We start from the raw sequence: 12,624 nt of genomic DNA, 5'->3' as shown, positions 1-12,624 counted from the left end.
ATAGGCAGGGCTCTTTGATTCTATTTATTCAATAGGGGTTTATTGGTCATGTATTATGTCCTGGGGATCATTCTAAACCGTTAGAATACAGTAGTCAAAAAAACTGACAAGATTAAGACTTTCATGGAATGTAGTCTGTCTCCGTGGTCCTTGCTCTTAACCGATTTGCTGTGGTGCCCACTTCACATCATCACCACCCTATAAAGTGTTTGGTTTATCCAGATTTTGTAGATGAGACTTTGAGCCATCCTTGGGCAAATTAACATTCCCAAGGTCACATAGCTCTTTTACTCTAGAGTCATTCCCATTATCTCATTCCACCTCCGATATATAAATACACATTGGCTGAGAGAAAAGTAAACTTTTATATTACAAATAGTATTTGTTTTATAAGTTTCTTGGCCAGCTATTCACTACTCCAGAGGCTAAATGCTCCATAAAAGAGGAGCTGCCACAGGGTTAATCTGGATTGACATGCTGTGGGAATTCCATTAAATTACTTCTTTGTTTGGGAGTCAGTTTAGTTAGTGACACAAAAGAGACTGCTATTGCTTTGGCAAAAAACAAAAAGACAACAAGAACCTATTTGTTTACTGCCATCTTCCTGAATGGCAGTGAACACTATGTCATCTTAAATAATAGATTTTTAAATGCAGGCTTTTGAAACTGAAAATCACATCTGTGAAAAATGTCATGGCTGTACATGGTTTCCAAATATTTGTCAGGGCTGAATTTGCTTTTAAATTCTAAACAAACATACAAGTAATTTATGTTTCTTTTTGTGTTCCTGTTTCTGTATCTTCTTAACTTAATTACCAACTTCCATTTCCAAAAAACATTAAACTTCATTTATTAAATAAAAGATAAAATACTTTGGAAATTTATTGGAGAGAAATATAAAATCAGGTTTTTTTCGTAGACAGCAACACCAGAAATATACTTTCTCATTCTATACTTGACATATCTTCCTAGTCACAAAATGTGGTCTAGGCTTACTGTTAATTGTATTATAAAAACAGGAGATACATCAAATATTTCTTCATATTTTTTTTGTACCTGCACAAGATTCTGATATAATTTCCAGACAGAAAATAAATGTTTTAGACAAAACAGTGTGCAATACACACCCACAATATCCAAAACAATAGTTGTAATGTAACTTCTTTAAAAATATTTTCTAAACACATGAAAGGTAATATGATGGCAAACTCAAATATTTATAAGCTTAAATGAAATTGTAGGAATATTATTTAGGAAATAACCACTAGAGAGATCATTGACAATAGCTTTATTTGTGGATGACGTATGAATAGATTGAAAAAAATAGTGAAATTTTGGGTGAATGGAGTCTTGAAGGAACAAGTTTCTACTGTTTATCACCAATTAGATGTATCCAATCATCGCCTTTAATAATTCTTTGGAAGAGAAAATCTTTTGGAAAATGTTATAATCATCCTGAAGATTTTATTGACTATTGTGTAAAATCTACTCAATTTATATACCTTTAAAAATTAATGCTTTCAGCAAACTAACACAGGAACAGAAAACCAAACATGGCTTGTTCTCACTCATAAGTGGGAGTTGAACAATGAGAACACATGGACACAGAGAGGGAAACATCACACACCGGAGCCTGTCGGACGGTTGGGCCTAGGGGAGAGAAAGCCTTAGGAGAAATACCTAACGCAGATGAAGGGTTGATGGGTGCAGCAAACCACCATGGCACATGTATACCTATGTAACAAACCTGCACCTTCTGCCTCTGTACCCCAGAACTTAGAGTATAATAATTTAAAAAACAGTTTTTTTTAAACCTAAAGTAAGGTCAACAATCTGTCTTATTACTGTCTCTGAACCTATATCACTACTGCTATTGAACCCTTAACATCCATAGACATTTTGAATTGCTGTTGACTCCAGAATATCTACCTGAACCTTGTTTATCTTGTTCACAAGATTATTTTATGCAATCAAATGCCATTGGCTTTAACCACTTGTTATTCTTCTGGCGTAGTATTTCCCAGGGGGAAAAATATACCATTTAACTCTCAGTTTAAGACTGAGATTCAGAATTGGCTATTTGGAGGACTTATTTATCATTGTTTTAAGTCTGTTTCTAGTTTTACAGAAAATAGAGCAAAGGAAAGAAGTGTGTTTAATAATAAGTTTTTCATTTCACTAAGAAAATTTTAGTTGAAAGAAAATTCTTCTAATAGTTGTACAGCAGTGAAAACATTGTTTGGCTCTGATTGGTAATATTAAAGAAGGAAAGAAAAGAAGGAAACAAAGAATCAGAAAGGAATGGAGAATATGTTTTAAAATTAGGTCTGAATTGGGTTACCCTTGAGGATCCAGTTATGCATATACCTAAGAAACAAAAAAGAGGTTTGTACCCTGACTGGACAAACAGTGGAGTGAATAAAAAACTGGAACAAAAGATTAGAATATGGCGTGATCTGTAAGAAAATTTTAAGTTTTGCTCCTAAGAAATACTGCATCCTTTGATAGTATTTCTTACTAACCTATTTGTTTAATATAGTTTCTAAGACCAAATATTCATATGTACATTATATGAATCAGGTTTCTAAAAAGACTTCATTTTGGAAAAATACTCAGATTTGAATGAAGAAAATTTGATGTGAAAGTGGTTCCGGGCCAGGCGTGGTGGTTCTCGCCTGTAATCCCAGCACTTCGGAAGCCAAAGCAGGCAGATCGCTTGATCTTAGGCATTTGACCCTATCTCTACAAAAATAAAAATAAAAAATTAGCCGGTGTGTGGCATGCACCTAGTACCAGCTACTTGAGAGGCTGAAATGGGAGAATCGCTTGATCCCGGGAGGTGGAGGTGGCAGTGAGCCAAGATCATGCCATTGCACTCCAGCCTGGGCAACAGAGCCAGATCCTGTCTCAAAAAAGAAAAGGAAAGAAAGAAAGAAAGAGAGAGGAAGGGAGGGAGGGAAGGAAGGAAGGAAGGAAGAAAAGGAAAAGGAAGAGGAAGTGATTCAAATACAGAATTTAAGTTTACAAGGAGAAAACTTTTCCAGTGATATTATCAATTTTTCCTCAATCGTAGTTCTCTCTTTTGTCTCTATGTACATGGAACTTACTATCATACTTAGTGCAAAGCATTTACACCTGAAAAGGAGTTTAGGTAGTGATTATCCATAAACGGTAGATAAAAGTCTGTTTCTAAACTACTGGTAGAAGCTGGTAAACAGACCCTTGATTACTATTCCAGGGAGTGAAATGAAGCACCCCAATATAAAAAGCCGTGTGTGAGATTCCAGATGCCTTTGGTTTCAGACCACAAAAAACCTTGTACCTGGAAATCAGATCTTAATTTAATGCTAGCTGCCTCTTTCACTTGCACGCACTAGCTGTTTAGCCTTGGGCAAGTTACCCACTTTCCCCTAACCTGGGTTTCTCCATCTATAAAATGGAATTCATAATACTTAGCCACAAAGGCTTGTTAGCATTAAATGAGGGGACATATCTGAAAGTTCTGCTGCTGTCTGTGACACAGTAGACAATCGAAAATGATATGAGATAGTGAGAATAACTTTGCAATGGTGTGCTGGGCTGCAAATAGCTTTTCCTGTTGAAATGAGGCATGTTCTATGTGAGAAGAATGTTTTCTCAGAAGATAGGATATTATTTAACTTGCTGCTCTGTCAGTTTGGCAAAGGTTAAGGTTACAAATTGTACAGAAATTTCTGTTCATTGCTGATCCGCCTATTGCATATTTTCAAGGCCATTCTGATATGAATTTAAAGTAGAAATGCAAACTTGACTGAAATTTCACTTCTGGGTCCTCTAGATAGACCCAGTATTTAGCTGAACATCAAAGAAGAGTTTTGGATATGCCTATATGATAAACCATTGTTTTTGGTTTTCATCCAGGTTTTTAAATATGACATTGACTGAATTTAAATAGCTACTGGCTTTTTACTTGACCTCTCACTTTTTGTGATCATCACATTAACTTTATCCTACAAAATACATGAAGTAGTGTAATAGTATGATTCAACCTTTCCTAGAAAATATTTGTTCCATTCCCCAGCTAGAATAAGAAAAGTTTGTGTGCAAATGTAGCCTATGTATTTGTATGTGTCTCTGTTAAAGAAACTTGAAATATAAAATTATATAGCATTGACATTTTCTTTTCCTGGTATTTTTGTGACACACAGTTTGGATAAATACAGAATACCGACGTCATACACCTGAATCTGCCCTAGCTAGGAAGTGAAAGGAAATCACCTCCTTAAACTTGAAAGACAGTACGCAGAATGTGAAAAAATCCCTCAACGATCCCATTTTGAACACGGTTTCCGGCCCAACACCTAATTCTGTTTTCAAATGGAATTATTAAGGTTTAAAATATGTAATTTAAGGGAAGTAGAAGGACTGGTTGGTCTGTTGTCTCCCAATGCATTAAAAATATCCTTTTTGCAAGGCATCTTGGAAGAACATGTAAATTCCAAGGCTGGTGAGAACCACTATTGAAAAATACTGTGCTAGCTCTTCATGTGATGTTTATGACAATTACTGAAGGTAGCTACTACCCACATTTATTTCAGAATCATTTCTGAAGATCAGCTAAAAATGCTGTTAACTATAAGAGACTCATTCTGTCAAAATGTATTAAAGTGACACACCGTTAATGCTAGTTCAACCTAAAAAAAATCAGCCTGTAATGAAATGCTTTATATAAACTCAAGAAAGCTGGAAAATTCACAGTTCTCTTCTAAATTAGCCAGTATTTGAGACCCATGGTGGTGTGCAATAGAAATGGTAATTTGACTCCCTGCAGTGGCTTAGTAATGTTCCCTTAATCTTACTCATGTATGTGTTTGCTTTTGTGAATATGTCTAAGGAGCTTAGAAGTGACTTTTTTCCAAAAAGGGGAAAGGATTTGGAAGAAGCAAGTGAGGACAAAAGAAGAAAAATGTATTTTCCTTGACTACTTCCCAAGATTTCTCCCCACCTCATAGAAACATAGGCATCAACACACACATAGACACATATATACTTTGAACTGAGACACGTCTATAAAGAGCATTTTGTTTGTTTGTTTTGTTTTGTTTTTTGTTTTGTTTTGAGACAGAGTTTCGCTCTTGCTGCCCAGGCTGGAGTGCAATGGCATGATCTTGGCTCACTGCAATTTCTGCCTCTAGGGTTCAAGCGATTCTTCTGCCTCAGCTTCCTGAGCAGCTGGGATTACAGGTGCCCTCCACCACATCCAGATAATTTTATAATTTTAGTAGAGATGGGATTTCTCCATGTTGGTCAGGCTGGTCTCTAACTCCCAACCTCAGGTAATCCACCCACCTTGGCCTCCCAAAGTGCTGGGATTACAGACATGAGCCACCACACCCAGCTTATAAAGAGCATTTTTTTAAGTGATTGTGTTTTTTCTTTTTGCCAAAATGAGAGCAGCAAACACTGAACCCAGTGCCCCCATCCTCACACTACGAATAATCAGAACCTGCATCCTCAAGTGTGAAGTCTTCAGTTCAGAAGAAAATACTAGATTATATTGGCTTACAAACAAGGGCCAGAACCAGATGAAAGTGCCTGAAACTTGATAATGAAGCACCAGCAGATCTTACAAGGGTCAAACTGAGGCAAAATAAAAGCTGGCATGCTCTCCTCATGATTTATTATTTGATCAAATTCACAGCCCTTTTCTGATCAACTTATTAAAGTCCTGTTCAGAGGCATTTGTCATCAAGGAGCTCTTAAATGTGAAGAATGTGATGGAGAACACTTTCTCTTTATCCCATGTACAAGTCAGAAATAAAATGGTATTTTCTTCAGGAGCAGAAGCTTCATGACTCAAGGGTCTTTATGTCACAGTTCGCAAATCAAAGATTGCTCTATACATAGCCAGATGGGATGGATGATCATTCAGAAAATACTATTTGAAGAGTGATTTAACATCTTAAATAGCTTTCTGCTACCCATCTTGACTCCATCTTCCCTCCTTCCTGGATTGAAAGTTCCTCCATTAGGAGGGAACTTGATTTTTACACATTTGTAATTAAATATAATCCCTGGGCAAATCTTCTGACCTTCACTGTAAGTACAGACTGGTATAACAGATTATCTAGCTAACATTTGTGGCTATGGTTGATAAAATGTAGTTAAATTTCACTAAAGAAAGAGAATACATGTGAAATTTATATCATTATCATTTTGACCTCCTTACAACTGTACTAAAGTATGCCTATTATCTGGCTCTGATTTCTGTTTCCATCTTCTATTCTTCTCTCTCATGTTCCATTGATTGGCCTTCTGACTGTTTCCTGTATACACCTCACATGTTCCCACACCTGTGCCTTTGTTCATTCTTTTCCCCAAACCCTCACAAACGTCGAATTCTTGACAATTTGTCCATTGGTAGATGAGATCCCTTGAGACAACTGTACACAGTAAATATTTTAGCTCCAATGAGCAGTTATGAGCTGTGAGTGGCTCTTAAATTGTAATGTGCATAAGAAATACTGGGAGTGCTCCCCAATGATGGAGGTTGTGTAGCCCCACCTCAGAGATTCTTATTTGATAATTCTTTGAAGACCCAGAATACGCATTGCTAATATACAGTACATTGTCCGTCAGGTGATTCCAATGCAGGTATTCCACAACCACTTTAAGAAACACTGCTTTAAGAATATCTCTCTTTTACTTTTTAAATTTCTGGCAAAAGTCTTACAAGAAAACATTTTTTCAAAAAAAAAATGTATTATTTCTGGAAATTCCATTTCAGAAACATTAGAATGCAGACAGTCTTCTGCCTTCTGATCTGGGTTGAAAGTATTTGGATGAAAGATAGCTTAATGTTGGTTGATAAAATTTCTATTAATCACTTATTGAGAAAATGCAGGAATCTCAAGAACATGCCATAATCTGCATTACTATTGTACTGCCTCTGCCAGGTCTGTAGTTAGAGAGTAACAAAACAACTGTTTATGAAAAGGGTAGGTTTAAGATGAAAATAATTCTTTTGCAAAACTCAGGAAACATTATCAGAGCCTGTGGACTGTGCTCTTCCAACTGGAGAATCCTGTATTTGTAATAAATTCCTTTTGCGCTGGATGAGTTCTGCATTTTCAATGAGGTTAACTTGGCAACATTCTAGTTGATTTTAATAAAAATAGCTGCTTTGAGGACAGGGAGCTGAGGTTGCCAAATTTACAGCTGCCTTGCACAATTACTCTTACACTCCTTCAGGGCTACTTAGAACCAGTAAGCAAATTAAGTGTATCGATTGCAATTTTGTTGGACTAACCCTGCTTTTTTTTTCTTAAGGAATAAACTTGATTCCTTTCAGTATGTGTCTGTTCAGAGTGATCTCTTTTCTTTTCAGCCATAACACAAAGACAACATCATGGCTGGATCCACGACTTGCGAAAAAGGCTAAACCTCCAGAAGAGTGCAAAGAAAATGGTAGGTTAAGTTTTTACGATGTTTCAGCAATGTGCTTTGAGAATGTTTGTGTTTCTTAAACGAGAGTCTCACCTGAAGAGGCAGTAATCTAGTTGGAACAATTTTAAGGATGTAATATTTAGTGCTCAGATAAGAGAGAGGATTAACTCGGCATTTCAGCAGGGCCATGTGGTTTTGCTTTTTCTCTCTGAGGAGACTGTGCTGAATATCACATCTCTCATCTCTGTTGGTTCTGTCTGACTCCTGGCCTGACTTTCCACTACCTACTAAGGATTTTTTGTTTGTAATATGTCGCTCGGAGGACCCTGATCTTTTAATTGGAGTCAGATATGATGCATAACAGAAACAGTTTGTGGCACTATAATATTTGATTTTGTTTTCAAAGGCATAGCATTCTAGCAGTTATTAAGGAATCAGAACTGTAAAGACATACTTTCCTTGAATCAAGCATTTGAATAAAATAACCAGTTGCCTAAATGTCTTAGAATATCCTTAGTATTTTCCAATTCTCAATCATCTAATATTGACCTGCTTTAAAATAGACTGTTTTCCTGCGTGTGAAGAATTTTTCAAAAATAATTTTAAGGACTAGATGAATGTAAACCTTGTTTTTCGATTAGTAAACTATATGAGTGAAGTCTGTTACTGATGATATTTGCAATTTTTTTAATATTGAGTTTAATTCTAAAGGAGCACTTATGGTTTAGGTAAAATGATCAATAGCATACTCTGATGATTTATTATTTGATGATATTCACAGACTTTATGTGATTAAATTATTAGAGCTCAATTCAGAGGCTTCTGTCATTGAGGAGCTCTTAAAGGTGAAGAAAATAGCAGAGAATATCTGAACTTTAAACAAAATTTTTAAAAAGTTAACTTTTTAAAAAGTTTCTCATTCTAAAAGTCCTTTCTTTTCAAGCATAATTCTGACTTTCTCAGATAATATCCACATGACATTGTGCATTCCTATGCTATAAGGTAAATGTCCACAGGCTAGGAACTGAGTTAAATTCAAAATTAGAGATTGTAATTTATATGAACTTACATAAATGTACAAATACTCACTTTTGATGTATCTATATTTAATTTTGTATTCATAGCCATATCTGTATCCTTTCTGTGTAGCAGTACAATTGTACACAGTTGAATCCCAGAAAATTATTGTCTGACCTGAACTTTTAAGCATGATTAGGTTATATGTCATTGACACCAATAAGACATGTGTTACAAAAAGTGATAGTCTGAAAATTAACATGACCTGTTCTGTTATATCTAGGAGTTATGATTTACTTATGTCACAGATGTAAAACCTTAGTATATCCTACTTAAAGTGAATTTAACAATTTTGCAGTTCTGTGACATATTGAACTTCTCAGCTGTCTTGCGCCTTTGAGTTGTTCTTTTTATTATAAAAAGTTATTAAAGTCAAATTTTAAAATCCTGGGAGAGATGCAGGCATAACATATTGCATAATTATAATATTTTGGTGCTATTCATTTTTCTCACATCTGTGCTTATCAGGCTTCACAGGATGGTAGAGCCTAAAATATGATGCTGGTGTTTTCTGAACCACATGTCACTGAGAAATGAGCTCTACCATTCAGTTTATAGATCAGGATGATTTGTAACTGGTCAATTGCTATTTGTTTTCATTTACTACAAAATAAATAATTCATAGACTCTATATTATTGGACCGTTTTACAGTGGAAACTAACATCTAGTTTGTTAGAATGTTATTACTCTGGACACCTATTTTAAGTTTTCTTGCCAAGAAAAGTGCTTTTAGGTAATATTGTTACCTATATTTTACTTTTCTTTAAATGACATAGATAACTTATTTACAACATTGGATGTTAATGAATTGCTACTGAACTTGCCAATTAAGTCACGTTTCTTCATATGTGTCACACTTCAGCTCAGAGAAAAGTTAGTACAGTAATTTTTGGAATGCAGGAATATGTATAGAGTGTGTATTTAAAAATGTAGAGGCTCCAGTGGTTGATATCTTTTTCCAGCAAAGGTTTACCACTTCTCTGCTAGGCAGATAGAGTGAAAGCTAATTACCCTAATCCAAACCAGAACTGAGCCAACGTGAGGTTGGGTTGAGTTTGCCCTGGCCATCAGAGTTTTCAACTAGCAGCATAGTGCAGGTTGGCAAACATTTTTTGTAAAGGGCCAGGCGATAAAGATTTTAGGTTTTGCAGGTCATCCAGTTTCTTTGCAACCACTCATTATGTAAAAGCATCTTATGTCAATATATAAAGGTCATGCGTGTATTCTGATAAGGATTTATGTATGGACATCAAAATATGAGTTTTTTAAGTTTTGTATACTTTTTTTTTAACCAGAGGAAACAGCTTTTATTGATGAGTTGTCTCCTGAGACGCTATGAGAGACTACCGGAGAGATTATGTCCCAGTTACCCACTATGCCTATAGGATCACACGTTGCTCCACTTTAGGGGGAGGATATAAATTGCCTCTTGATTTTCCAAAGCCCAGTCTTTCCCTTCCCTGTGCAGCCTTAGAAACTGAACAGCAATACTGCTTGGTGTTTTGGTCTTCCCCTCCCCACCCCAGCAATGCCTCCTGCAGCTACTCAGTAACAACCAGAGGTAGAGGGTAAGGGGAAGCAGTTAGCTGAGTGAAGTGTGGTACATGGGAAAACAGGACTGTAGCCTATCAAATATCCCTCTGCCCTGCATCAGTGGCTTGGTCCTTCATTGGTTGCATTTCTCTTTGTGCTGGATGACGCCCTTCTGAATCAGATCAGGGATTTCCACTGCCAGCCCTGAACCCAGTCTCAGAGCCACAAGATGAGCTAGTCCAAATTTGGCCACATTCCTGGCTCACAAAGGCTTGAAATGATCTGTCAGGTATATTTTGCCACCTCTGTACATCTTTGCTGTCTTTCCATCCAGCTCAGGGACTGCAATTTCTGGGGAAGTAGTAGGATATGTGATAGGAATGTCAAACTGTCATGTCCAGAGGTTATAGCTATACCAACATTTTCCAAACCACTGAGTCCCTTTCTTGTTGGGCTCCATCGTTGTCAGCATTCTTGTTGTTCTCCACGTACCAGATAAGGGACTGATACTCCTCCTTTAGTCGCTGCACCCACAACTCTTGATCTCGGTGTCCTGCGTTAGTCTTCAGCACCAGAATCTCAGCCACAACACGTCAGATTACCTCATCCGCCATCTTGGGCCAGGGCAAGTTTTATATACTTTGACATAACAAAATAATTATTTGATTTTTCCTCAACTATTCAAAGATGTGTTAAATGTTCTTAGCCCAGGGGCCACACACAAATAGGGGTGGGCTGAATTTGGTCCTCAGGGCAAACCGTAACCTACCACATTCGTGTGGGCTCTAATTTTGGCAGGCCTTGAACACCAATATTTTTAAGTATTTTTCTTCTCAGGGCTGCCAGACTCCCAAAAATCTGAGATGCTTTTCAGGGGATTTAGCTTAGCTCTTTGCCTCTAGATCCTGCAGCCGCAGAATTGACAAGTGTCAGGAGATAACTGATTAACTGTTTGAGATCTCTCACGTCTCTGTCACCCCAGTCCCTCAAGAGTGTTCACTTCCGATTTCTTTCATGTCCATCAGCGGTCTTCTTCCAGGCCAAGTCTATACTGTTGTGAGAGCCCAGACTAAACAAAAGCAGCTTCAGATTCTTCCCTCACCTCTCCAGGGTTCCCTTTTGAGGATCTTAGACCTTCTACAACATGTTGCTTCAGGTAGTTTCTGGTGAAAAAATTGCTTATTGTTTTACATTTTATCTAGACTTTCTGTTTTCTCATGGCTAATAAGCTACTCACTGCATCCTATCTGGCAGCAGAAATTTTAGTGCAGTTATTTTTAAATTGTACATTTTGGATGTTACTGGGCCAACTGTCATAAAATCTTTATTGTTATCATAATTTATATGTTGATCACTGAAGATATTGTCATGTATGTGCCTATTATGTATGAATATATAGAGGTATGTATGTGTATGTAGATATATATCCGGAAATGTTTGCATCTTCAGATCCATTTGCTTAAATGAGTAAAGTTAATTCCTAGGTCAATTAGTACAGGAGGAAGACAAGTGAAAGAGAGATGAGAGGGGAAACTAGTCTAGAGGAAAAAAATCACAAAAGTTTTCTCATTGGTATTAAGGAGAAAAAGAGGACATGGATGGCTCAGTACAGATACATATTAAAGAAGCATTTATTCTACTGACACTATAGCAATCACTTCGCCTTTTTACCTAAAAGATAATACTGCTACTAAACGTAAAAACATACTTCCTTCTCTCACAGTTGGGTTGAAAATGCTGAAGCCATTATGTTCTGTGCATTTGTCACAGCTCTGTACACTTTTGGAGTTTTAGCACCAGTGTACATGGCAGAAAAAAACGTCTCCACCTACTACTGGATTCTAATATTAGTTTTTGGGGGAGTGCTGTTTAGCAAGCCAATATAGTCTTTTTTAAAATACCACAGAAATAGCAGTTAACCACAAAATAAATTGGATGCAAGATTGCTTAAAGTATGTATAAAGCACCATCCTGTCTGTCCTCTCAGAGGCAGTAGTATGGGATCCTCCTGAGACATTTTCAATCACAGGCATTTCTGTGCTGACATCCCATGATCATTGCTGGGTTAGAATCCATATCAAAAGTGAATTAAGCCTTGTAGGACCGTTCTTTTTTAAAGTCAAAATGTTATTAAACTCAGTAGGATCACAGTATAATGTACAGATAAAGAAATTGTTTAAGATTTGGAGTCAGGAAAAATTGTTCCAAACCTCAGTCTGTGGGTTCTTGGGCATGGTACTGAATCTCTGGGAGCCTAGATTTTCTTACCTATAAAATGGGAATTATACATCTTTCATGCAGATTTATTTTCACATTTTAGAAGCACAGTGATTGTAGCACCATAAATTCTAAATAACTGCTCATTTTCTTTCCTTCATGTAGTACTCTGAACCAGCAGTTGAGTCTTATAGAAGATAACTGGTAAAAACTCAAAATAGTTATCCTACCTTAACAGCTTTGAATTACTATAGAATATCTTGGCTAAACAGAAATGAACAAATCCATATAGGCAAAAATTATCCATCTAGCTAATTCCAGCCTGATAGTAATACACTGGGGGGCTTCCCCCTTCATCTTGTTAAGCTGTC

At 36.7% G+C, this 12,624-nt stretch overlaps 1 protein-coding gene and 1 pseudogene across 17 annotated transcripts in view; one reads left to right on the top strand and one right to left on the bottom strand.

Annotated features, from left to right (window-relative positions):
• The window catches only part of MAGI2 (membrane associated guanylate kinase, WW and PDZ domain containing 2), a 1,439,413-nt gene that overhangs the window by 960,670 nt on the left and 466,119 nt on the right, over positions 1 to 12,624 (top strand). For all 17 annotated transcript variants that reach the window (XM_032275750.1, XM_032275745.1, XM_032275743.1 and 14 more), the window contains one exon: positions 7,367 to 7,446. In XM_032275750.1, coding sequence (XP_032131641.1) covers positions 7,367 to 7,446 — 80 coding nt within the window. The remainder of the gene's footprint in view (positions 1 to 7,366; positions 7,447 to 12,624) is intronic.
• On the bottom strand, positions 10,130 to 10,650 carry LOC116549993 (annotated as a pseudogene).

Source organism: Sapajus apella, unplaced genomic scaffold (assembly GCF_009761245.1).
Source record: "Sapajus apella isolate SASKATOON/1434 unplaced genomic scaffold, GSC_monkey_1.0 scaffold7, whole genome shotgun sequence".
Taxonomy (NCBI): Eukaryota; Metazoa; Chordata; class Mammalia; order Primates; family Cebidae; genus Sapajus; species Sapajus apella.
The sequence above is the reverse complement of the archived record's forward strand: the minus strand, read 5'-3'. Positions and strand labels throughout refer to the sequence as shown.